General features: G+C 45.9%; 1 protein-coding gene across 1 annotated transcript in view; it reads right to left on the reverse strand.

Annotated features, from left to right (window-relative positions):
- TGM3 (transglutaminase 3) overlaps positions 1-12,718 on the reverse strand; it is a 30,448-nt gene extending 17,730 nt beyond the window's left edge. The window contains exons 1-6 of the mRNA XM_081560945.1: positions 12,557-12,718; positions 11,981-12,223; positions 11,248-11,366; positions 9,709-9,837; positions 6,506-6,683; positions 6,263-6,398 (exon numbers count right to left, since the gene is read on the reverse strand). Coding sequence (XP_081417071.1) covers positions 6,263-6,398; positions 6,506-6,683; positions 9,709-9,837; positions 11,248-11,366; positions 11,981-12,059 — 641 coding nt within the window. The 5' untranslated portion in view covers positions 12,060-12,223; positions 12,557-12,718. The remainder of the gene's footprint in view (positions 1-6,262; positions 6,399-6,505; positions 6,684-9,708; positions 9,838-11,247; positions 11,367-11,980; positions 12,224-12,556) is intronic.
- Between the last annotated feature and the right edge of the window lie 13,804 nt (positions 12,719-26,522).

Genomic DNA, 26,522 nt, shown 5'->3' on the forward strand with positions numbered 1-26,522 from the left:
CCAAATTTCAGGTTCATTTTGTTTCTGGCAGAGAACCTTAGGAGAAGGGTGAGTTGGTAAAGATATACAGGTGAGTAGCTGTGTTTGAATATTTATTTGCAAGGCAAGAATTTAAGACAAAGTAGACAACAAGCACATCCTGGTTCCTCCCTTGTTTGAAAGCCATCACTCTGCTCATACTTACTTGGATGTATGTGCCTTTCAAGTGCATCATCAAGGGTGTGCTGGTTTGTTTCTGGTTGTGTGCCACAGTCTTTCCCACCTCCCAACCTTGGGCTCCTCTCTGTCTTGAGGGTTTCCCCAGTAAGAGCGCAGAAAAGCACAGACTGAAGCATTTATTTTACAAGAAGCTGATCTCTGCCCCTCCTTGCTCCTCCATTCAAATCAATTCTAATTCAACCTTTGAAGTTTCTAAACCACTGTCCCTAGAAACAGCAACTGAGTTATGCTGACCTTTGAATTCATGGGGTTAGGGGACCCTCTCTAGAAGGGACCCAGATTCCCACCCCTTATGCTGGTAAAAGCTTATTTGTCTTTCCAAATGCAGTTCAGATACTAACTCTTTCAAAAAGTCTTATCCTAACATACTCAAGAAAATTAGAGATACCAAGGGAACATTTCATGCAAAGATGGGCTCAATAAAGGACAGAAATGGTATGGACCTAACAGAAGCAGAAGATATTAAGAAGAGGTGGCAAGAATACACAGAAGAACTGTACAAAAAAAGATCTTCACAACCCAGATAATCACGATGGTGTGATCACTCACCTAGAGCCAGACATCCTGGAATGTGAGGTCAAGTGGGCCTTAGGAAGCATCACTATGAACAAAGCTAGTGGAGGTGATGGAATTCCAGCTGAGATATTTCAAATCCTAAAAGATGATGCTGTGAAAGTGCTGCACTCAATATGCCAGCAAATTTGGAAAACTCAGCAGTGGCTATAGGACTGGAAAAGGTCAGTTTTCACTCCAATCCCAAAGAAAGGCAATGCCAAAGAATGGTCAAACTACCGCACAATTGCGCTCATCTCACCCACTAGTAAAGTAATGCTCAAAATTCTCCAAGCCAGGCTTCAGCAATATGTGAACCGTACTTACAGATGTTTGAGCTGGTTTTAGAAAAGGCAGAGAAACCAGAGATCAAATTGCCAACATCCGGTGGATCATTGAAAAAGCAAGAGAGTTCCAGAAAAATATTTACTTCTGTTTTATTGATTATGTCAAAGCCTTTGACTGTGTGGATCACAATAAACTGTGGAAAATTCGGAAAGAGATGGGAATACCAGACCACCTGACCTGCCTCTTGAGAAATCTGTCTGCAGGTCAGGAAGCAACAGTTAGAACTTGACATGGAACAACAGACTGGTTCCAAATAGGAAAAGGAGTACGTCAAGGTTGTATATTGTCACCCTGCTTATTTAACTTATATGCAGAGTACATCATGAGAAACACTGGGCTGGAGGAAGCACAAGCTGGAATCAAGATTTCTGGGAGAAATATCAATAACCTCAGATATGCAGATGACACCACCCTTATGGCAGAAAGTGAAGAACTAAAGAGCCTCTTGATGAAAGTGAAAGAGGAGAGTGAAAAAGTTGACTTAAAGCTCAACATTCAGAAAACTAGTATCATGGCATCCGGTCCCATCACTTCATGGCGAATAGATGGGGAAACAGTGGAAACAGTGTTTGACTTTGGTTTTTTGGGCTCCAAAATCACTGCAGATGGTGACTGCAGTCATGAAATTAAAAGACGGTTACTCCTTGGAAGGAAGGTTATGACCAATGTAGACATCACATTAAAAAGAAAAGACATTACTTTGCCAACAAAGGTCCATCTAGTCAAGGCTATGGTTTTTCCAGTAGTCATGTATGGATGTGAGAGTTGGACTATAAAGAGAGCTGAGTGCCAAAGAATTGATGCTTTTGAACTGTGGTGTTGGAGAAGACTCTTGAGAGTCCCTTGGACTGCAAGGAGATCCAAACAATCCATCCTAAAGGAGATCAGTCCTGGGTGTTTATTGGAAGGACTGATGTTGAAGCTAAAACTCCAATATTTTGGCCACCTGATTTGAAGAGCTGACTCATTTGAAAAGACCCTGATGCTGGGAAAGATTGAAGGCAGAAGAAGGGGACAACAGAGGATGAGATGGTTGGATGGCATCACCGACTCAACGGATATGAGTTTGGGCAAACTCCAAGAGTTGGTGATGGACAGGGAAGCCTGGTGTGCTACAGTCCGTTGGGTCACAAAGAGTCAGACAAGACTGAGCGACTGAACTGAACTGAACTGAACATACTCAGAGAGTGCCAACCCTACCTCTATGCTATCTCTGAATCTTGCATGATTCGGTTATTTAACTTCTGTTCCACAATCACCCAGCTTCCTGTGCAGCTGGGAACTCCTCTAGTGAGGTTTGTGTATCTCACTCCGCTTGGTGCCCAGTGTCTAGTGCAGGGTCTGACATGCAGTTCATGCATCATGCTCTCTGAACTGAATTGTTCTGGAATTCTGCCACTCTTGCAGCCTGGTTTCCTTGCTGTGGATCTAAGCAAGCTGCTCCAGGTACTTTGGGGACTGGCTAACTAGTAGTGGAGGCTGGTGGCCATGGAGAGATAGATGCCTTAAGAGTTAGGGCTCAAGAGTTAGAGCTCATGTAGGGATGTGGGTTATGACAGTTCTTCTCCAGTACTGACCGACTCCACTTCCCTGACCAAAGGAATAGGTAATCTCCTTTTGCCTTCCACCTCGGAGCTCTGTAAAGGCTACAAATAGAGTCAAGTCTGTGACTTGAGAAACTGGGGGATCAAGTCAAATGAACCAAGAAAACAAGCTAGAAATGTCAAGATAAAGATAACTTTGGCCAAATTTTCTAAAACATTTGTTTGCAGGCTTCAGAGAACTCCTTCACAGTGGCACAGAGGGGAGCCATAGTAAAGAAGCTTTCCTCAGAGTGTCCTGACTCCAAAGAAGTGAAAACTCCAGAGCCTTGCACCTTTTAAGTCAAACCACTGGCATGAGTAGAATGACTTAGAAGAAAATGGACCCCACTGGATGCTGTAATGTGATTCAAAGAGAGCTCTAGATGAAATTGCCTAGGTCCCCTGACCTAGCCCTTCATTTTACAGATGGGAAACTCGGGTACAGAAAGTTAAGGAACTTACATAAAGTTAGACACTTATTTAGAGCACCCAAATGTCTCCAGTTGTTTACCAGTGCTTCTCCTTGGGCCTCTGGTTTCTCAATTATGAGATAAATGGGTCCCTCTCTAAGATCCCTCAGAGATCTTAAAGCTCTTTGACTTGGAATAGTCCTATTGATGTACACCTGTGTTCATCTCTAGCTTGGACACTATTTCAGTTCTACTTTGGGCAAATTGTTTCTCCCCACTGAACCCAGAGATAGCATCTAGTGTCATAGAAAATTTTCATTTGCCACCTAAGTGTGAACCAAAGAACCCAGCTTCTTCACCTGGTTGGTGTCCAGCCATTGCCCCAACCCCTATTCTGGAAAATCTCAAGTTATGCGGTCAGATTTCTCAAACATCAGTCAGGAATAGTGATAACATTCTTTGGCATCTCTCTGGTGCTTCATAGTTTACGAAGCGGCCTGGGTTCAAACCCAAGCTCCACTGTTTCCAAGTTATCTGCCCTTGAATGAATGACTCTATGTCTCAGGTTCCTCAACTGTAAAATAGGGTGATCAAAATAATGCCTGCTTCATTGTTTCTGAAGAGTACATGCAAGTACTCAGAAAGGGACTTGGATCATAATTGCTCAGCAAATTATTAGTTGCTGCTGTTATTATTACTAAGCACTTTCAGGTGCTTAACCTCACTTGATCCTTACATTCTATTACTTTAGGCAAATCTGAACAAGGTTCTAAAAGCTTTTAACATTTGCAAAATACAGATTCAGATCGAAGAATTTCTGTCCAAACTCAAACTGTCCTTTTAATAATAGGCAAGGGAAAAAAAACAGGTTAGTAATTTCACTCCAGGCAGAAAATGACTTGTGAGCTAGTTCCCTCCAACCCCTGGCAGGAACCATGTTGAAGGGACTCTTGGGAGGTGTAGCTCTAACTCAAAAAGTAGGGTGAGCTGAAGGTTCACAGAATCAAAAAGTTAAAGAGTCTTTTAAGCGAACATCTAGTTCCAAGCCAACATTTACATTTCACTGATGGGGAAACTAGGGGCCAGAAAGATGGAGTGGCTTATGCAAGTTCTAGAGCTAGATGGTCGTGGGACTGGAACTGGGGCTCAGGAATCCCTGTGTACACACCATCCAGTGCTTGTTCCCCACCCACAGTTGGCAGGGAAGGGGGAGGAGGAGGAATGCTCAGCACCCACTGCTTTCTGAGGAGGGTTCTGATGAGGGACCCCCAGGAAAAATCAGAGTTTTAGGGCCTGACACTCTGCAATGAAGCCAACAGAAATGACAGTATAGAATGTCTCCAGGGGTCCAGACTTGCCCCAAGACGATTATATTTAGAATGAATTATGAAGCTAATGTGTAGCATGAACCAGTAACCAAGAGATCTCAGGTCTAATTCCAAATTCAGCTTAAAGGCCCCAACTTCCTGTTCCCAGGAGGTCTTCCTTGATGGCTCCCTCCCTGAATTCCCACAGTACTGACTGTCTGAATCACACAGCTGGCACACGGTATCACTAAATAGCCTCTAATGACCTCCCCACTTTTTGTCCCCTAACAGCACCAGAAATGCTCTCAGCAGAACTGAGCCTTATGCTTTCTAACCCCACTGCAGTTCCTAGTGTGCAGAATAATCACAGAAGGGTTATGCCAAAGGGGGCCACCCATTCCCCCAAATCAGTCATCTTGTTGGAACAAGCATCTCTTTTTCTAAGGGAAGACAAAATCAGGAATGGCATTGTCCCAAGGATCAGAAAAGGTTGCAGTGGGATTTTGGACACAGTAACAAAAGGGAAAAACAGGGAGAAGAAAAGACATTCTTTTATGAGAAGCTGGAAAACAAAACCTCACTGTAAGTAGCACCACTAGAGAGAACATTATATGAGTGTAGATTAAGAAAGAACATCTGAAATAAACTTTCTCTCCCTCATTAAACCCTAGCATCCATGTGACCTTGGGTGAATTACATATGCTTCTCTCCCTTTAGAGGGGAGGGGATACTTACAGTATTCAGTGCCATTATTGGTGTGGGCTGTTGTTTATTTGTTTTAATATCTCTTTCTGTTAACTTTAATATTCCTTTGACTTTATTCTATTAGTTACCCTAAGTATATTTCAGTAAAATTGCATCTACTTAGTCTGGGAATAATAAGCAATAAAGAATTTTTTATACAGACTATCTCAAAGTTGAACATCTGGAAAAAAGATAACATCTGTTATTAAGTTATCTAGCCTTGTATATGCATGTGAATGATTATTATATGTATATCCTTTGATATGGATTCAAACAATGGATTATTGACATATGCATGTAGTACTTTATATAAGTAGACATCTATGTGTATGTATACATATAGACATAATTATTTTCAGTTGCCATCTGGTAATAACTTGTCATATGGTATAACCTTAAATAGCTGTAACAATATCTATTTTATGTATATAAGCAGCTATACAAAGTTATAGATATATGTCTGTAAGTTTTAGATAACCTACTTTTGGTTGGCATGTATTATATATTACACACACATATGCACATGTCATATTTATGGTTTAGAAATATATATTTCCAGTTATATATAAAGCTTCTTATTTTCAGTTGAAATCCAGAATAAGCTAACATTTTATTTTATCAATCAAGATACAAAGAAAGTATATATATATATATATATATGAGAAAATATGTCGCTTTTCTTTAAGAAAGCCTGCTAAGTCATATGGGTTGCCCAAAATGACATACATTTATTCTTCTTACTAGAAAATCAATTGTTTCAATGTTTCTCTTCTAAAATATCATAGGGTCTAGGGGTGCCTACAAATTCAGGGCAGTTTCACAGAGTCCAGGAATCATATTTTTCACTGGTAGCAAGATAAAGTGGACCATCAGCATTTGCAGAACTCTGCGAAGAGTTGTTTTGGGTCTTGCTGGCTTCAGCATTTCCATTCTACACTTGATCTTAGCCAAAAGGCCAAGATATGATAGCATTTCCATTCTAAACCATGTGTTGACATGGTACTTGCCTCCTGACTCCTGTTTGGAGCTGGTCCCAGGAGCTGGGGAGAGCTAGGGAGAAGCTGCTTGGATTTGGTGCCCAGAAAGGATCAGCACTCACCACACGCTATCACTGCCTTTGTCCACAGGCCGTCCCAAGGGGTCATAGTAGACATCCACGCTGAGGTTTCGGTCTGTGTCATGAGCTGAGTTGAAGTTGGTGATCACTCGGGAGGGAATCCCCAAACATCGCAACACTGCAAGTCAAGGGCAGTCTCAGGACTCGAGGTGCAGTGGAGACAGTGCCTGGGGGCACCCCACTGCTGCCCATCCATCCAGCAAAGGCACACCTCATCCAGAATACCTGTGTTGAGGGTTCCAGCAAAGACCCAGCACTGGCCATATCGGACAGACCTGAAGCCAGATCTTTGCCACTCCTTGAGGATATCTACGCTGCCATTCCAGTTCCTAGGATCCCGGCCACCAGTGTAGTTACCGCTCCAGTTCCCAGAAATCACACCATTGTCATCATTGCCATTGATCTGGGCAGGAATAAACCCCAAAGGAATCAGCACAGAGAGTGATAGGCAGAGTTCAGGGGGCAAGGTAAGGAGTTAAAGAAGGAAACCAGGGAGAGTCCCTCAAGTCTCTGTGTCTTGCTGGGTGATTTGGACAATAATTGTGATAATGGGTATCAAGAAGTTTATGGATTTGAAAGTGCTTTCCTTAACAGGCCGTGTTTGCCCCTAACTCACATGTCATTCCCAGCTTACAGAGAAAATCAAGGCTCCATGGCTTGTCAGTGATGAAGCAGGGGTAGAAAACCAGCCCACAGTCAATTCCTGACCAGAACTAGTGGGCTGCTGCTGCCTGACTTGGGGATCCATAGTTTGAAGCTCTCTTTTGGTGTCCTGGTCTTCTAAAAAGATCACTTTAAAACTTTAACAACTAACTTACTCTTGGAAAGAATAAAGGTGGACTTTTGCTTTTCATCCATCCATTCATTCATTCACTCAGCTTAGCACATGATTCTTGCATATGGGTGTTTTTGTGCATGCTCAATCACATCTGACTCTTTGCAATTCCATGCCAAGCTCCTCTGTCCATGGGATTTTCCAGGCAAGAAGACTGGAGTGGGTTGTCATTCCCTTCTCCAGGGTATCTTCCTGACCCAGGGATCAAACCCATGTCTCCTGCTTCTCCTGCACTGGCAAGCAGATTCTTTACCACTGTGCCACCTGGGAAGCCCTTGATTCTTGAATAAGTCACGTGAAAAGAGCACTAGACTAGGAATCAAGAGACCCGAGTCTCTTCGTCTGAGTCTTTTAGAGACTCATATTGAAATATTTAGGGACAAAATGATGCAATGTCTGGAATTTATCACATAATCCATGGAGAAGGGGACACAGATGAAACAAGACTGGCCTTGAGTAGGTAATTGATGAAGCCGGTGACAGGCACAGAGAATTTCATTTTACTTTTTCCTCTACTTTTGTGAATGTCTGAACTTTTCTATAATAAAAATTTAAAAGAGGGACTTCCCTGGTTTCCCAGTGGTTATAATCTGCCTTGAAATGCAGGAGATGTGGGTTCAATCCTTGGTCAGGGAACTAAGATCCCATGTGTCACAGATCAACTAAGCCTGTGAGCTGCACTGGGCCCAGGCACCACAACTAGAGAATCTGTGCACTGCAACGAAAGATCTGCAACTGTGTGCCACAACTAAGACTCAATGTAGCCAAATTAAAAAAAAAAAAAAGTTAAAAGAGAAAGAAGGAGAAACCTGAGTCACGAGCCCAATCTGGCTGCCCTTCAGCTGGGTGATTGCTGACAAGCTGATTTATTCAAGCTCACCTTCCAACACAGGGAATGTAAGAGGCAAGTATGCCCTCAGTTGACTTCCAGCAGCTAGGTCTTCAGAGTTTATGAAACTGATTAGCGTTTACCCCAACCTCACAGTGAGAACTGTTCCCTCTCTCTGTCAGGGCCACAAGGCAAGGCCTGTGAGAACCAGCAGTCTGGAAATGGAAGGATCCTTGCCCACAACCAGCTGCCCCAGCCTTCACGGCCCTTCTGTGTGCTGGGTGAGCTCTGCGCCCCCTCCAGGACGGCCGGGCTGGAATTGCAGGATCAGGGCCACGGGGCTCCTTCAAGATGGAATATTTCACAGCCCATCTCCATCTCTTGAGTCACAGGTGCTCCAGCCTCCAGTGTGGTAAGCACAGGCTCATCTCTGACTGAAAGCCGAGTGTTTCAAAGCCGCACACAGGCCATAATTAGCTCGTGGTCCAGCCCAACCAGGAGGGCTAGAGAGAGAGCAGGGAGGTGCAGCTGAGGAGCCTGGCTCTGAGATCAAGTGTTTTGCCAGAGGGCTGGAGTGAGTCAGCAGCCACTGGAGTCAGCTGCCTCCCCCACCCTCTCCTGAGCTGAGGAGGCTCAACTTCCTAAGTTGCCCAAACACCAGCTTTCCTAGACTTTGGCCTGGGCTTTAATCCCACCCTTCCAGGACCACTTGGTTTTCAAGGTTCAGCCTGGGTCCATTCCCTCTCTGGACTCTTCCTGCCACCCTGGTTCCCACTGTCTTCTCAGTGCCTCCACGTTCTCTGGGCCTCCCCACACTTGTCCTGCCAGGTTCAAGTTAAGAAGCCCTGTCTGATGACCCCCAATATCTATCATGTAGTCAGGAGGTCATTCACTTAACCATGTAACTAGCTCATTAGCTTGGATATTCTCCAGCTCAAAAGAGACTGGAAATGCCTAGTCCATTAATTACACACACACAAAAGTTGACACTTCTGAGTAATTGTTTAGTTTCAGAGGGTTAAACTTCAAGAACTCTCTGACTTTCAGCTTTCTGATTTATAACTTTTGAGCAGGTTTTCCCTTGTTTGGACATTTTTCTGATGGAGAGGTTTTCTACCTACTGAGTATAGAGCACTCTTCCAGCATTCAGCCTGTGTACGTACCCAGCTAATGTGTGTGTTTGGATAGGTGGGGTAGGTTTCTCACGTGGAGGGAGTTGGTGAGTGAAGGTGGCCCCAGGCAGGCAGTTGGAGGCCTTATTCTGGGCAGACTCACTCGAAGGCTAGGTTGTGAGTGATTCCCTTCAGCCCCCTGGCGTCAGTTTCCCCATCTAGAAGCCTCTGCCCTCCCCACTGGCACTCAAGCCCTCTGTACTGAGGAAGGGATGAGTCGGAGCAAAGGAGCGTAGCCCCTTCCCCAGGAGCTCCAGGGATGGAGCAACACCTCAGGTTTGTGTCCTCCCAGCCCTGGTGGACCCCCACAGATCAAGTCCTTGTCATCTGAGGAAGGCCTCACAATACAGTGGGAAGGGCTTGGGAGCTGGCAGCCTGGGTCTGGTTCTGCTTCTGCCACTCAATCCCATGTGTCTCAGGCAAGTCCTTTAATTTAGAGGCGTGTCACGCCCTGTGTGTACAAAATGGGGATATAATAACCACCAACTTTATTTTGTGAGACATCAGCCAACAAGATGAGTGGCTGTGCCTAACCCATAGCTGAGCTTGATATAGGGGAACAACTAGTTATTATGGTTTTCTCATCACTCACCATTGCACTCAGCACCCGGCCAATATATCTGGGGTCATTTCTGTGGGCCACATCCGTAGCAGGGTCACGGCGAAAATTCAGACTGTTATCCAGGACTGACAGGCAAATGTTCAGAATGCTTTCTTCAAACTGTTCAAAATGGGGCCATATGTTATGATGAAAGAAATTACAAGTAGTATCGGCTAATTGAGGGCATGGAGGCTATGCTGGTAAGAGTCATGGGCACTGCCCATATCCTTCCCCCCCAATGGCCCCCAGAACTGAGAAACTCTGAGGAACAACCAACCACCCTGGCCTTTAACCCTGAAAACTCATCCAGACCTCTTGCTGTACGCAAGACCCTGTGCTGAGGCCCCTCAAGTTTAATGAGACTCTCTCACTGTTATGAACTTGAGAGTAGTCACTTGACCTGTCTGGGCCTCAATTTCGCCATCTGTATAACAAGAGATCAGGCTGAGAACATCTCAAAGTTTCCATCTAGTTCTGACATTGATCTTGAGCATATCACTTAGACTTTGGGGAACTGACTATAAAGTGTCTCACTAAAATTGGAATTTGAAGCCATTTTCACAAAATAAGACTTCTTTTTGTCATTGCTTCTCAAATGGAGAAGGCCAAGCTCTTTCTTGCCTTAGAGTCTTCATATATGCTGTTCCTTCTTCCCCCAATGCTTTTCCCCAAGATATCTATCCAGCTCCCTTGCCTCCATTAAGTTTCTGATCCTAAGTTCCTTTCTAAGCAAGGCTCTCCCAGATCACCCCATCAAAAATATCTTCCCTTCCACCCCTCAGTGCACCCTATGCCCTTACCCACCCCACCCCTTTTTCTTCTTTTCTATGAAATTTAACACAGAACACAACATATAAAACTCAACATATAAAATATACGGCATTATACTGAAGATAAAATACATGGCAGATGCGCCCTGGTTGACTACAGAAAGGGGTCTGGAGATGGCAGAATGTGCACCTGTTCACCCTCTGCTGGACATCCAAGGCACCCCACCTAAGGTTCTTGATTGTAATGCTTCATTTGTCTGCTGGAAAGAAGAAAATATGGAGGGAATCCCTGGATGTGGCTAGCTGAGCAAACTCGGGAATTCTGTGGACGCAGATGTCACAGTACTGTAGGACCCTTGGAAAGTCGAATGCTCAAACCAAGGAAATTTCATCACATTATGACATGGAATGAATAACAGAAACTATACTGCTGTGCAAGCCTCTACTGGGCCTTATCTTCATTCATGTACCATGGTACCAATAACACGTTGTTGCATCAATTTAGTTATGTGTCTGTTTTGCCCATGAAAGTGTGACCTCTTCAAAGACATGAAATCTGTCTTATCCATCTCCTGTATCCATAGGTGTACCTTGGCCCCTGGCACATAGTAGGTCATCAATGAATGTCTTCTGAATGGATGAATAAATAAGAGGCAGGCAAATGGACAGATTTGGGAACTGCCACCTATCTGTGGGGTCTGCCTCAGAGCTTCTTTGGGTAGAATAGGGACATTACTGCCAGCCTCTATGATCCTTTTACCTGTCCGTAGTTCCAGCCAATCATGCCAATTCGATTTGTGCTTCCCACAAAGATGACGCCAGCATCTTCCTGAACATATTCCTCTCTCTCAGCATGGTTACTCATAAAGACATCATCAGCTGTTTGACATGAAAAAAACAGATAGTAGGGGATAGAATCTTACAGAGAACTATAGAGACTCGTCCTTGTCTCAGTCCTGAGTGCCCACATGGTGGCTGGAGCAAGCCACACTTTCAACCCTTCCCCCAACTCTACTGAGGAGTGAAGCCTTGGGCTAAAATGTTTCCATGTCATATCATGAGAACTACAAACTTGAAAGAGAAGCTGAGATCACCTAAGAATCTGAAAATGAGACCTCTGGGAATGAAACATTTGCTTCTTCAGGCACAAGTTATCTCCATGCTGCAGAACGGTGCTGTAGTCATTACATCATACTATACTGTTTTCAAAAACTCATGAGATCCTTGCAATAGCCCCAGAAATAGCAAGCTGTGCATCTAATGGTGAGGAATTTGAGGCTCAGGAGGGTAGAGAGACTTCCAAACTCACATAGTGGGTTCAGAGGCAGAGCTGGACTAAAACCCCTGGCTTCTGACTTTTAGCTTCTGTGCTCTTTCCCTATTCCACAAACTTCCCCTAATCAAACCTGAGCCCATGAAAATCATTCCCTCTATCTCTTTTCAATGGGCATCCCTTAGCTGATGGCTGGGAGTGTGGGTGGTTGGATGCCTACCTTGCAACCAGGGGTTGAAGAGCAGTATGAATGTCCCAAGTTTCAGCATGGAGTCTCTGCCCTGGGAGGAGATCTGCATATTTAGTGTGTACCTTCCAATGGGGGCATTTGCAGGACTAAGGATGGAGATGTTCAGAACATTGTTCCTGTCGGACACAAGTTGTGCACCCCAGCCGCTGCTACTTGTCCCATTGGAGAGTGGAAACACAGCCTTTGTCTTGGCCGACTCTGAGGGGTAAGGCCCTGAAAAGAAGACATAGGACAATGGAAACCTAGTAGTGTTGGCTGACTGTGGAGAAACCAGATCCCAGTATAACTGCAGGGATTCTTTGGGAGACGTTATACAATGAAGCAGCATGTTACAGCACTGGAAGCAACTGGAGATCACGTGGTCCAAATCCCTGTTGAGGTTAAGACTGTGACCCTCAGAGATAGGTGAAACATGACTCTACCAAGTCAATGGTAGATCTGGGTTAGAGCCTGAGGCCACCACCACCACCACCCCTTGGATACACAGCCCCAAGTTCTCCTCAAGGTGTGTACATGGGAGAGGGGCAGGGAGCAGTGAGCAGGTACCTGTGAAAGCTGTGAATGTCACACTTCCTCCAGAGCTGAGACCTTGGTATAAGGTCAATGACACATGGAAGCTTTGGCCTCTCCGTACGATGAGATCCTGGCTGTAGAACCTGTCTGTGTGATGTGCCTGCCTGTTGGAGGCTGTCTGCCAGTTGACACTCTGGAGTCCTAAAGCCGTGAGACAGAAAAGAGGACTTGAGAGACTGGGAGAAAAGGGATGGTGGCATATGGGAAAAGATGTAAGTTACCGAAGAGATAGCTTTTGGACAGGGCTTGCTGGGGAAGAATCTTCTTGGAAAAATCACATTAAAATGCAAGATGGCAAGCACTTCACAACCTATTCCCACCTGCCTTTTCAGGTGGCTGACACTTTGCACAGACTACCTCCCCTCCCCTTCCATCTGGCTGACTGTCACTCAGCCCTCAAGGAAGTAGCTTCCCCCAACCAGCAAGGAAACTGAGTAAGCAATTCTGTCCATATTATTCTCCTTCCGTTGTGGATAGGGGTGCACATAGGACTGGGAGGAGGCTACTTCTCTTGAATCTACCACCCTGGTTTGGCTTCCTTGCTTTTCCCTCTGTGTCTTCCCAGACACCAAGTGCCTTCTCTCACGCCAATACCTATAAATGATTACCCGTGTCATCTATATTTTATATGTGCAACACCTTGATGTTGGCCTGTGCCCCCGATGCTGAGAAGGATTGTGTGATTCTGGGAAGCATCTCAAGGCCTGGACACTGGGAAACCACTGGCCTGGAGGGCCTTTCAAAAGCTCACTGGCAAGAATGGTCTTAGACCATGAGATCCCTGGATGAGACCCTGAGGACAAACAGCACAAAATCTACCCCAACTTCTCAGATGACTGTGTAGGTGAGGGAGCTAAGCTGAGAAGGGTTATGAGAGATTCCATGGGATATGAGGAGTTCAACCTTTTTAAAACTTTTGAGATATTTAATTCCTTTGAGTTATGTTCGAGACATTACAACACCCAATCTTCTGCAAAAGAAACTGGTCTCTATCTTTACGATGTGGTCACAGCTATGATGGGAGTGTGACGACACAACTCTTATTTATATATGTCTGCCTCTGTTCATTAGAATGTGCCTTCTTTATCTTTATATTCTAATGCCTGGCACATTGCTTGGCTAGATTAGGACAGTCAGATAAACAAATGAGGGGCTAAATGAACAAATAAACATAAAACTAATGTCATGCAATGACCTTCATGACTAGGGCTCCAAATTTAGTCTATAAGGAAAAGTGTATATGGGGTATTCATTTAATAAACATAGAGAGATTACCTGTTATTTGTAGGACACTATGTAAGGCACATGTTGGGGTGTGAAAATGTATGAAAATTAGTTTTAACTCTCAAAGAGCTTCAGCAGTGCATAAGACAACATGTCAGAATGAATGATGAGGGAAATCCAATCTCCTTCCCCCACCCAAAAAGATGTCTAAGAGATGCAGGCAAGAATCACTTTCAGTTATAGGAATCAGAAAAAAATTCATTGAAAATGCTGGGCCTTGAAGGAAGAGAGAATTTTGTCAAGCGCATTTCAGACAACAGGCAGAGAGACCGAAGGCCCAGAAGAGCAGGTGTATTTTTGGCTAGAGCAGAGGTCTTGTCTGGAAAAGAAAGGGGAGACACAGAGAGCATGTCTCCAGGGCAGACCTGGGGCTGGGGATCCCCCCAAGCAGCTCCAGGGATGGGCACAGGCTCATCATCGACTCGAGTGGGATGCAGAATCTGGGGTGATGAACCAAGGTTACTGCTGAAACAGGCTTCGAAGGTGATTGTGCCACCTGCTCAGTGTAGTAAAGAGTCATTCATTCACATGTCCACTCATTTATTTATGCATTGAGCAAATAACTATTGAAAGAATAAATTAAAAAACTTTTTTTCTTAAACTCATGGAAACTAAAACATTCATGCAGCCAACAAGTATCTACTGATTGAAGAGAAAGGCACAGAGAGAAAGGTGGGACAGAGGGAGATGAACATTGCTGCACATAAATGTTGAACGGTGAGAGCTCAGATCTTGGGTGGTCTCTGGCAAGCATCAAGCTCTATATGACCTTCACAGACCTGGCTTGCTGAAAGTTAGGACCCTCTAGGGCAATGTCCCCACCTTCTAAACCCCTGCGTCTTACCAACTGCACTTACTGTCTTCTGTGCATGGGATTTGATAGAGATTTACTCACTGTCTCGCTTTAGAAAAAGGAAGAGCTCTTAGGTACAGTGGTCTGAGGTCACACAAGTCTCCCCAGAGATTCCTCCCCATTCCCAAATCCAAAAGGATGTGTGTCTTCTTCCTAGGAGAAGTTCACTATTCTTGACCATGGGCTCTTCGAGAACAGAAAGTATGTCCCTGGACAGCCCTCTGATAGCACAGGTTAAGGAATGGGGGGCAGCAGGGATTCCCATCTGTAGCTGGTTTCTGCCAAGGCTTAAGCACTGTTTGCTAGAGCTGTGTCAAGAGCAGAGGCATCTCCACAAATAACAAATTGTTGACAAGGGTGTGGAGAAAAGGGAATCCTTGTACACTGTTGGAGGGAATGTAAATTGGTACAGCCACTATGGAAAACAGTATTGAGGGTCCTTAAAAAACTAAAAATAGGACTATCATATGATCCAACAATTCCACTCCTGGGTATCTATCCAAAGAATACAAAAATGCCAATTCAAAAAGATACAATGTTCATAGCAGCATTATTTACTATAGCAAGATATGGAAGCAATCTAAGTGTCCATTAACAGATAAGGAAAGAAGATGTGGTATATATGCACAATAAAATACTACTCAACCATAAAAAAGAATGAAATTTTGCCATTTGCAACAACATGGATGGATCTGGAGGGTCTTATGAAATAAGTCAGACAGTGGAAGACAAATGCTGTGTGTGTATGTGTTCGTGTGTGTGTGCGTGCGCGTGTGCTGTCACTCAGTGGTGTGTGACTCTTTGTGACCCCATGGACTATAGCCCGCCAGGCTCCTCTGTCCATGGAATTTTCCAGGCAAGAATATTGGAACATGTTGCCATTTCCTACTCCAGGGGATCTTCCCAACCCAGGGATCAAACCCACTTCTCTTGCATCTGCTGCATTGGCAGGCGAGCTTTTTATCACTGCACTACCCGGGAAGCCAAATACTATATATTATCACCTACATGTGAAATCTAAAAAAATGAAATGAATAAATACAATAAAGCAGAACAGACTTATAGATACAGAGAACAAACTAGTGGTTACCAGCGGGAAGAGAGGGCAAGATAGCAGTAGGGGATAAGAGTTACAAACTATTAAGTATAAAATGAATATAAGGATAGATTGTACAGCACAGGAAATATAGCCAATATTTTATATCAACTTTAAATGGAATGTAATCTATAAAAATTGAAACCCCATGTTATACATGTGAAATTAATATAATATTGTAAATCAGCTACACTTCAATTTTTAAAAAGAGATTTGCAAGAAAAAGAGGGAATCAACACACAAAAGTACACATGGTTGGTTCACACAGGTTTGCCTAAGTCCTGAAAAAATAAAACAATTCTAGTTATTAAAAAAAAAAGTAGAGGTGTGTCTCTTTCATCCCAGAACCCAGTGGCTTGTCTGTAGGGAAAATGATGAAGAAAAGACTGAGCTCCAGGGTGCCTTGACTGCAGAGACACTGACAGGAGACAAAGGGCACTTTGCACATACTAGGTGGGGTCCTGGGCTGACAGAGAAGATCATCTCTGCCTCTCCCACAGTGAGCACTGGATGCAAGAGTCTTGCTTCTCCCTGGAGTGCTTGTGGGATGTGCAAGGCTTCTCTGAGCTGCAGGGTGAGGAAAAACAGGACTCACATTTGTCACTAGTGTCCTGTGTGTCAACTGCTCTTAACAGTACACAGAGCAACTTACACACACCATTGATGAAATCTTTACAGAAATTAGAAACTGGGTGGGAGGGGGATAAACTAGGAGCTTGGGATTAGCAAATACACACTGCTATATATAAAAGAGATAAGCAACAAGGTCCCAGGTAGAGCACAGGGAACTATATCAATATCTTGTAATAACCTATAATGGAAAAGAATATGAAAGAGAATATATATTTATGTATAACTTAATTATTTTATTGTACATCTGAAACTAACACAACATTGTAAATCAACTATACTTCAACTGAAAAAAAAAACTGGAAACTAACACTTAGAGAGATAAATATCTTTAAAAATTTTTTAAATTTTATATTGGAGTATAGCCAATTAACAATGTTGTGATAGTTTCAGGTGGACAGCAAAGGGACTCTACCATACATTTACAAGTATCCATTCTCCCCCAAACTCCCCTCCCATCCAGGCTGCCACATAACACTGAGCAGAGTTCCCTGTGTTATACAATAAGACCTTGTTGGTTATCCAATTTAAATAGAGCAGAGTGCACATGTCTATCTCAAACTCCTTAACTAAAGGAGATAAATATCTTACTTGAGGTCATGTACCTAGTGACTGACAGGTCTTACCCTCCCTGTTGCCATGGTCTCCTGTTCTCCACCTGGGAAGGGAACCCTGGCAGGTCCTTCAGTCCAGAATACACCCAGGTGGTGAGGAACCTCACTACACATTGTCCTCCCTTCTGGCATTTGTATCCTGATGCAGAGGAGAGAATGAGTCACTGGAAGGCCAATGTGTCCCAAAGGCATTCTACATGAGACATGAGTAGAAGGGGAGCATCCCTGAACCCCCAAGTGGGATGGGCATGTTGAGAGCCTGCTCACAGAGCTCCCAAGTGGTTCCTGAAACCCTTCTCCTTTGGCTGGCTGCCTTCAGTTGTCACCCCACTTCTGAACCCTAGGATCGGCTTGCCAGTCCAAATCAGGGATCTGATGATCCTGTTTGTGAATTATCCAGGGGCCTTTGTTCTCCCACTTGCCATCCCTTCATGTAGCACTAATCTCAGCCTGAGTTTGTTCTAGAAAAGAAAGGGCGGAAGGATAACCTCAGATATGCAGATGATATCATCTTAATGGCAGAAAGTGAAGAGGAACTAAAGAGCCTCTAATGAGGGTGAAAGAGGAGAGTGAGAAAGCTGGCTTAAAACTCAATATTAAAGAAAAAACTAAGATCGTGGCATCTGGTCCCATCATTTCATGGCAAAAAGAAGGAAGAAAGGTGGAAATAGTGACAGATTTCCTTTTCTTGGGCTCTAAAATCACTGTGGATGGTGACTGCAGCCATGAAATTAAAAGATGATTGTTTCTTGGCAGGAAAGCTATAACAAATCTAGACAGTGCATGAAAAAGCAAAGACATCACTTTGCTGACAAAAGTCCATATAGTCAAGGCTATAACCTTTCCAGTAGTCATGTATAGACGTGAGAGATGGACTATAAGAAGGCTGAGTGCTGAAGAAATGATGCTTTTGAACTGTGGTGCTGGAGAAGACTCTCAAGAGTCCCTTGGAAATCAAGGAGATGAGACCAGTCAATCCTGGTTTCAGAGAAATCAATTTTAGAGAAATCATCCCTGAATACTCATTGGGAGGACCGATGCGGAAGTTGAAGCTCCAATACTCTGGCCGAAGAATTGATGCTTTTGAACTGTGGTGTTGGAGAAGATTCTTGGGAGCCCCTTGGACTGCAAGGAGATCCAACCTGTCCATCCTAAAGGAGATCAGTCCTGGGTGTTCATTGGTAGGACTGATCTTGAAGCTGAAACTCCAATACTTTGGCCACCTGATGTGAAGAGCTGACTCATTTGATAAGACCCTGATTCTGGGAAAGATTGGGGGCAGGAGGAGAAGGGGACGACAGAGGATGAGATGGCTGGATGGCATCACCGACTCAATGGACATGGGTTTGGGAGGACTCAGGGAGTTGGTGATGGACAGGGAGGCCTGACATGCTGCGGTTCATGGGGCCGCAAAGAGTCGGACATGACTGAGTGACTGAACTGAACTGAATGCAAAGAGCCAACTCATTGAAAAGATCCTGATGCTGGGAAAGATTGAAGGCAGAGTCTGAGAGGTTGACAGAGGACGAGTTGGTTGGACGACATCACCAATTCAATGGACATGAACTTGGGCAAACTCCGGGAGATGGTGAGGGACAGGGAGGCTTGACATGCTGCAGTCCATGGGGTCGCAAAGAGTCAGACATGCCTTGGTGGGTGAACAACAAGGCAGGGAATAGGGGAGGTGCACAACCATCCAAGTTTATTCCCGAGTTTACAACATCATGGATGTTTATGAGCTTCAGAGCTGTTCTTTGTGCCTGCTTGGATGAAGGGCAGGGATGAAAGGAGAGTGGCTTCATCCCTACAATTGACTCATCAACACAGACTCTCAGAAACATCAGAAGAGAGTAACGTCTTGGAGACTGATCATCTCCCCCGACTATTATTCTGGCTGTGAGGACTTGGAGGCCCAGGAAGTGATTTGCCCACGGTGGGATGTCTCTGGATTATCATCCAGGGCCCGTCTCACAATCCCATGCTGTCTCTTTGACTTACCACTTAACTCCACCAGCAGACCAGGGGTAGTTTCCTCACTTTCTTTATCCTGAGAATATCAGTGCCACTGATGTAATAGTGACTGCTAAGTGTCTATCCCAGTATACACTCACTCCTTCTTTCTTGGTAATAAAATCCCTCATGTTAATGGCCAGGCTCCCCTTCAGCTGGGGGTCATGTGAATGAGTTTTGGCCAATGACTTATAGGTGCAAGTTATATGTATTAATTCCTAGGAAACCTCTTTCATAAAAAGTGAGGTGAAATTCACCATCTTAACCACTTAAAGCATACGATTCGGTGGCATTTAGTACATTCACAATGTTGTGCAACCATCACCACTATCTAGTTTCAGAACTTTTTCTTCATCCCCAAGATAAATCCCCCATCCACTAGCAATCACTTCCCACCTCCCCTACTCTAGCCCCCAGCAACCACTAATCTAATTTCTGTTTCCATAGATTTGTCTGCTCTGGTCATTTCATATCAATGGAGTCATACATACATAGTCTCTGAGTCTGGTTTTTCACTTAGCATTATATTTTTAAGGTTCATCCATGTGGTAGCATGTTATCAGTAGTTCATTACTTCTTTATGGCTGAATAATATTCCACTATGTTGATATACTGTATATTGTTTTCCATTCACCAGTTGATGGATATTTGGGTTGTTTCTACCTTTGACTCTCACAAATAGTGCTGCTATGAATGTTCCTTTGCAAGCATTTGTTTGAATACCTGTTTTCAATTCTGAGGAAGCCTCTTTTTCAAAATAGTTGGCAAAGGCCCTTAGTTAGCCTGCTTATTTCCATCTTCTTCCACCTGCTGCCCTAGGTCTGGGTGTGATGTGGACTCGGTCTAGACCACACATGCCTTTGGGATGACAGAGTGGGGACCTGCAAGAGCCCAGGCCCCTCAGGATTATGCAGCTGCCCCACCCACCAGAACTGCCTACATCCAGTAAACTTCTGTCTAGTTCATTTCTCTTAGCCATTGTTATTTGGGATTCACTGTCGGTTACAGCCAAACCTAATTGCATGTAACTGATAGTGTAATGCCCTCCCCCTTTTTCTGTGGTCCACTTTCAGCAGGAGTGAAAAGAGAAGCACAGAACAGATTCTAGACTGCGAAAGGTGACTCACAGGACAGATATATTAAAAATCATCTAGCCAAATGCCGTTAAGGTTTTTGTTAGAGACTGCATTAAGAAAGACATTGCTTACACACGTGGGTTTATAATTGATGTGAAGTTTCACAAAACAGTATTAACCCTTACTATGCACAATGCACAATGATATTTTCTACTTCATTTTAAAAATAATTAGCTGGTCACAATCCACTAAACTGATTTTACAGCTTGCTAATGGCAGCTTGAAAAGCAGCAATATGATGCAATATTCCCATGTGGCAGGTAAAACAACTGAGGTCCTGGAAGGTCTCCTGAGGTCACCGGTAGTTGAAAGTCAGATCAAGGGCCAGAAACCAGGTCTTAGATTCTGGTCACTGGGAGGCTGTTATTTGCAACATGCCTCCCTTCCTCTGGGCATCAGGACGTCTCCAGCTCCTGGCCTCCTCCCTCGCTCCAGCCCTCACCACCTCTTCTTTCTCTCTCTCTAGCTTGTGCTGCTCCCCTTCATCTTTCCTCTGCATTCAGACATTTTCAATCCCTGTGCAGCATGGGTGGTACAATCTCTTGATGCTCAGGTGTGGGGAAATAGGGGTTCCCTGGGTGGCACTGAGCAAGGGGCTGGCAAGGGTCCCAGGACAAAATTGAATGAGCCATGAACTGGTGGTTCAAGCAGCCTTGAGCAAGGTCTCAGCCTAGGGAACAGTGAAACCAAATATCCTCCCTTGTAGGGTGTTGGTTGGGACCCCACATGCACCCATCACTGGCACCTGGGCTCCTGTCAGTGATACAGATATCTTAGGATCCCACACACAATGGCACCAGCAACAGAGGAGAGAGAAGGGTTTGAGCTTTTTCTGGGCTGCCATGGAGGACCTCGGATGGGCAGACAAGGTGCTGAGTGTTTTGCTTGCATATGTCCTTTCCCAGTTACAAACCCCTCTGATATTGTCATTCCCATTTCACAGATGAGAGATTTGAAAGTCCAGTCAAGTGTCATCCCTTGCCAAACATCACACGCTCAGGCAGAGACTGGCCCAAGCTCACACTGAAGTCGGTGCAGCCTGACCATGTGCCACTCCAGGCTGCACCCTGCATCTAGCCTAAGTGGTGGTGGTGGCAATGGGCACGAGTCCAGGAAGCTGCCAGGGAGAGGGGGACACCCACAGCCTCCTCCTTGCCTCGGCATTACACGGTTAGCATGAGAGAGAAAGGAAGGACTCCTTGGCCCCCTACACTTTCTGAGCGAGTTTAGAATTTCTTAGACCCTTGCCGCTCACAAGGAGCACCTGGAGAGTTCCTATTAGCCTGAGCCCCACCACTGGGACAGCACTGGTTCCTTAAACTCTACTGGTGATTCTAATATGGAACCAGAGCTAGAGTTGAGAACCACTACCTTAAGCCTACACAGTGTCTGTTTACACTACACAGTCAAAGCTACTTTTCATGAATTCTCTCCCCCAAGTCACGTGGCCACTCTGGGCGAGAGGCAGGGGGGCAACCACTATCTCCTATTTACAAAGGAGGAAAACAGGCTGAGACGGAGGACTGCAGATCCTTCTGAGCCCCTCTCAGCCCCTACCAAGATGAGGGGCCTCATTCCCTCGACTCCCATGCAATGGGGAAAGCGTTTCCTCCCTTCAGCTCACACCCAGGCAGGCATGCGGGCCCTGGGGACAAGAATGATTGCCCCATCTGTGGAGCACAGCCCAGCGGGGTGGAGGCTGAGCTGGGAAGTTATCTGAGGAAAGCAGAGCAGCAGGGACGCAGGCGTGGGGGCCTGGAAATGGAGAAGGAGCTGCCAGCGTCTCAGCTCCCAGGAAAGGAGTTCCGTGCAGACCCACAGCCCAGAATGGCACGGATCCTTTGTAGGTTGGGGCCTGAAGCCAGAGAGGGTGAGTCCTGAAGCCAGCACTTTGCCCAGCTAAGCTGCTGGTGGGGACACTCACCGGCCTAGTGGAACAGGGCGCCTGTCCTCTACACGGAAGTGCCAGGCTCCCACAGGCAGAGGTCTGCATCCATGTTTGACCTTTGAGGACTCTGCCTCAGGGCCTCTGCATGGCCTCGAGGATGGGGAACCCCTTCACACTGGGCCCAGCGTCTGTGTCCACAGCCTGCTTTTCTCTCCAACGTGGGGCTCTGGCCTTGGTCTATGGAAGGCAGAGGGTGCCAACCACTTTGTGTAAAAGGCTGCCAGGCCTTTCTCCACCATGTCATCCCTCCCAGCCCAGGCTGCCGTCTCCACTGGGAGGCAGAATAATCACACCCCACAGATTCCAACAAGATCCTTAACCTGGGAGCCGGAAACAGCCCTCTTGCACCAGCACGCTGCAACCCTGTTAGTCTCCTGGGTCACACGCACCCAACCACCCATGTTTCTTTTCCTGTTGCCTCCTCCTAGAACACTCCTCACCCTACAGAACTACTTCTGACCAAGTCCAACTCATCGTCCGCACCAGGTGCCACCTAGGGCCTAGGGTCTCCCCTACCCGAAACCGCCACCAGGGTTAATCCCTTTCTCCTCTTGGCCCCCTGGCAAGTGCTTGGATGTGTAACGCAACCTAATGACAGTCCACTGCGAACCCACCATATGGAAAGACCGCACCTCTCGATCTCTATGCTCCCGCTGCACCTTGTGGCTCCTTCTCTGGGTGTCCAGTAAGCAAACTCATTCATTCAGGAACTCAGGAATTCATCACCGAGCCCTGCCTGGCTGCATGACTGGGACGGGCCAGGAACCACAGGTATGACAGCTTCAAGGGAATGAAGATGTTTCCTTGTCTCTCTTTTTAAAAAATTGATCTTCTGTGGATTGAGCATTGTCCACATTCCTCTGTGACCTTCGGGCAGCTGGCGGACCCGGAAGTTGAGTCTTAAGAGTGCAGTGTCCCCAGGAGTCACAGGCATGGACACACTGGGCCCTGGAGATGCCTGCAGGGCTCTCTGTGGGCAGTCTGCTGTGGGTGCACACGACCCAGGGCTGAGCCCCGCTAAAGCCCATCACCCTCTGCCCCCTGTTTCCTTTCATGCAAGAGAGCAGTCAGTACTGGAAGGAACCTGGAAGTCCCCTCATTTCAAGCTCTTCATCTTGAATCGGGAGCTGGAGACTCAGCACTAGCAGTTGGTAACAGAGTTCAAATGAGAAACCAGGTTCAGTATTGCTTTCTGTGCCACAGATTTCACCCGCGGTCATAGATGAGCTTGGAACTGGTGGCAGAAAAGGTGCTAACTGAAACCTAGTCTGGGCCCTGCTACCAACTTTCTGTGGGACCCAGGTAAAGGCCAACTCATCCTCTGGCAAGAGGGAGGTAGGGAGGGAGATGGCCTATCCCCTCTCGCTAAAGTCTACAGAATCCAAGGTTCCCCTCTTAACAGTCCAGCACTGTTGCACGTTCATGGGAAGAAGTCCAGGATAAGGGAAGAGTCCATTTTTGCAGCCACCCTGTCCTGGTCGTTGTGACCTCTGAAGTAACCAGCAGTCCCCTTTTGCATCGTGCTCAGCGATTTCTTGGGCAAACCTTCCTGCAGCCTTAATCTCCATTCACAATATTTTACTGGTTTGACTCATGCCTTGTTTGGGTTTGGCGTCGCTGCCAACCCACTAGGCTGAGCACTCACGACAGGCAATAATTAGCCTGCTGCTTAGCAGGGGCGCTGTCTAAGCAGAGCCCAGTCCTCAAAGTGACCACAGAGTCAGAGAACCCATGTTCCCCAGCAGTGCTTTTTCACTCCCTTCCCTGGTGCCACTCTTAGGAACTGTCCTCAGCATACTTGCTCCTTCTGCTCCTGGTGGTTTCACACGTCAAGTCACTTTCAAAGAGCCTGCCAGTGCTTCCGGATGTGTAGTTTACTCAGGAGTGTTCCAGCACCGCTGATGGTTTCTGTTAAATAGACTTACATGCTGTCGCTCCCTCCCTCCCTTGTAGCTCTGAGATGTGCTTTTCTTGCCTACATTACTGACAGCTGGTAAAATGACTCTGAGAAACATGGCAAGCAGGTGCCAACTGGCTTGAAAGGGCAAAGCTTGTCCGTCTATCTAAGGGGATATGCCTCTGGCTGCATTGAAGAATCGGCTCTTCACTCAGGACTTCATCCCAAACATGCTCTAAGCCTGAGACCACACTAGAGGGACTAGGCAGACATGGAGAGAGTTGCCTCTGAAGAGAACCTTAAAAAAAAACAGGCTCTAGCTTTCAGAGCCCCGAAGGCAGCTGTCATGAGCTGGGCACTCTGGCCTCTCAGTCGGCCCAAGAGAAGCATGGGAGTCCAGCGGGGACTGGCAGAGAAGATGCCATGCACTCACCAGACATGTTTCGCTTTCCTCTGCCTCCTCTCTGGCTCGTCTGGGAATGGCACGGATGGTGTGGGGAGACTGACTGCCTTGCTGGGATCGCCTTACCATTTATAGAAGCCTCTCCTACACACCCCAATTAGAATTCTAATGAGGTAGGTGAGGCACCAGGTCATTCCTGTACTGCCTGTAAACGTTTCACTTACGACATACTTGTCACCCAATGGAAGGTCATACCTGCTTGTGCAAGACCAGTTTGGGAAGAAGAGGGGAGATAAGAAAAAAAAACGCAGAGTTTTGATTTTATTATTTTTTTCAAGATGAACTACTTCCTGGATCACAGGGTTCAGGAAATGATGTAATGCTTTTCTTGAAGTAGCTTGTCCAGAGCTGATGCCGAGGAGTCCCCTGGGGTCAAAGAAATGTCTCTGCAGAACCTAGAGCAGAAAATTGCCTAATGCTTTCTCACCGTCCGCACACGCCGGTGGTCTCCACTTGCACGAGGGGAGTGAGACACTCATCACAGTTCACTGTACAGGTTGCCGTGTGCCAGAAATAGCATGTGATTTGGGGTTCGAAGCACTCAGTTCCAATGTTGACTGGGTCCTGGGCCATCACTGGACCTTGAAGACTTGGAAGCCTTGTCTGTGACTTGAGGGGAGGCATGCCCAGTCTTCTCAACTCAAGAAGTGGGGGAATAACCAAATGAAGTGACGTGAGTGGAAAGTGCATGGATGTGTACCATATGGATTAAATCCAGTTGTCATCTGGAATTGGACGTCAGTTTAATTCCAGATGTGGGGTGGGGGGCAGTGTTAGTCATTCAGTTGTGTCCAACTCTTTGCCATCCCTTGAACTGTAGCCTGCTAGGCTCCTCTGTCCATGGAATTCTCCAGGCAAGAATACCGGAGTGGGCTGCCATTCCCTTCTCCAGGGGATCTTCCCAACTCTGGGATTGAACCTGGGTCTCCTGGGATTGGGGTAGGGAGGATTATTCTTTTCAGTGAGGCAGTGGGGACAGCCAGTGAAGCTATACTGTGACACGACTTCATTCTGGTTCCGCCACACGCTGTCTGTAAAACTGGAGGGCAAGTCATGGACCTTCTCTGAGCCCAGCTTCTACACCAGTTTTAAAAAAGTAAGAGGAGGGGAGATTCTCATTCTACATTTTTTTGTTTGCTTGTTTGTCGTTTTAAGGGGATATATATATTTTTAAAGATCCAATGGTGGTTATATACAAGTTCCAAGCTTTCCTGTGATAGACAAGGGAGTTTTAAAAAATAATGATAATGCTCCAAGGGTTTGTAACAGAGAGGAAACTTCTCAAGGCCTCCGCCGGACTTGGAGTGGGAAGGAAGCACCATGACACAATTAGGTCTTTAGGGAGAAGATGGGAACTCTGGACCCTGAGAAAGATGAGACTGAATAAGGCAGATGGGAAAAAGGAAATCCACATCATCTCTCTGTCATCTGGGCTCCCACAGCACTTGGTACATTTTAGGACCTCTCTTACCATATGTGTCTCCCTGCACTGGGGCAATCTGGTTACGTCCATCCCCATCAATCACTCGCAAAAGGTCCAGGATATGTATTACTCACGTCTTCTCAGAACCGAACATGGCCTTGTCACATGGCAGGAGCACACATATTTTTGAATGAGTGGATCAATCAATTGAAGTAAAGATGGAAATAATATTTCCCATCAATGTAGAACCTAACCTTGTTAGGCACTGGCTAAACACTTCACATATATCACCTTTTCTTGTCTTCAGATCAGTCCTATGGCATAGGTACCATTACTTCTGCTTTCTTACAGGAGGGAGAAATTCCCATCCCTATGTGAGCGACTCCAGAGTCTGTCTCTTAACTTGGAGGTGGGCTGCCTAAGTGAGGTGGTAGGTCAGCCTTTCCCAGGCCTCTGGCCGCTCTGCATCCATGGCCCCATGGATTGTGGCCACTGTTGGCTCTGGCAGATGACCCGCAAGGGAGCAGAGCATAGAGAGGTGACAGCAAAGTGATCTGGACCCTGATCAGCAGCTGGGTGTGTGGC

Source organism: Giraffa tippelskirchi, chromosome 13, assembly GCF_054371585.1.
Source record: "Giraffa tippelskirchi isolate mGirTip1 chromosome 13, T2T-mGirTip1v1.2.pri, whole genome shotgun sequence".
NCBI lineage: Eukaryota > Metazoa > Chordata > Mammalia > Artiodactyla > Giraffidae > Giraffa > Giraffa tippelskirchi.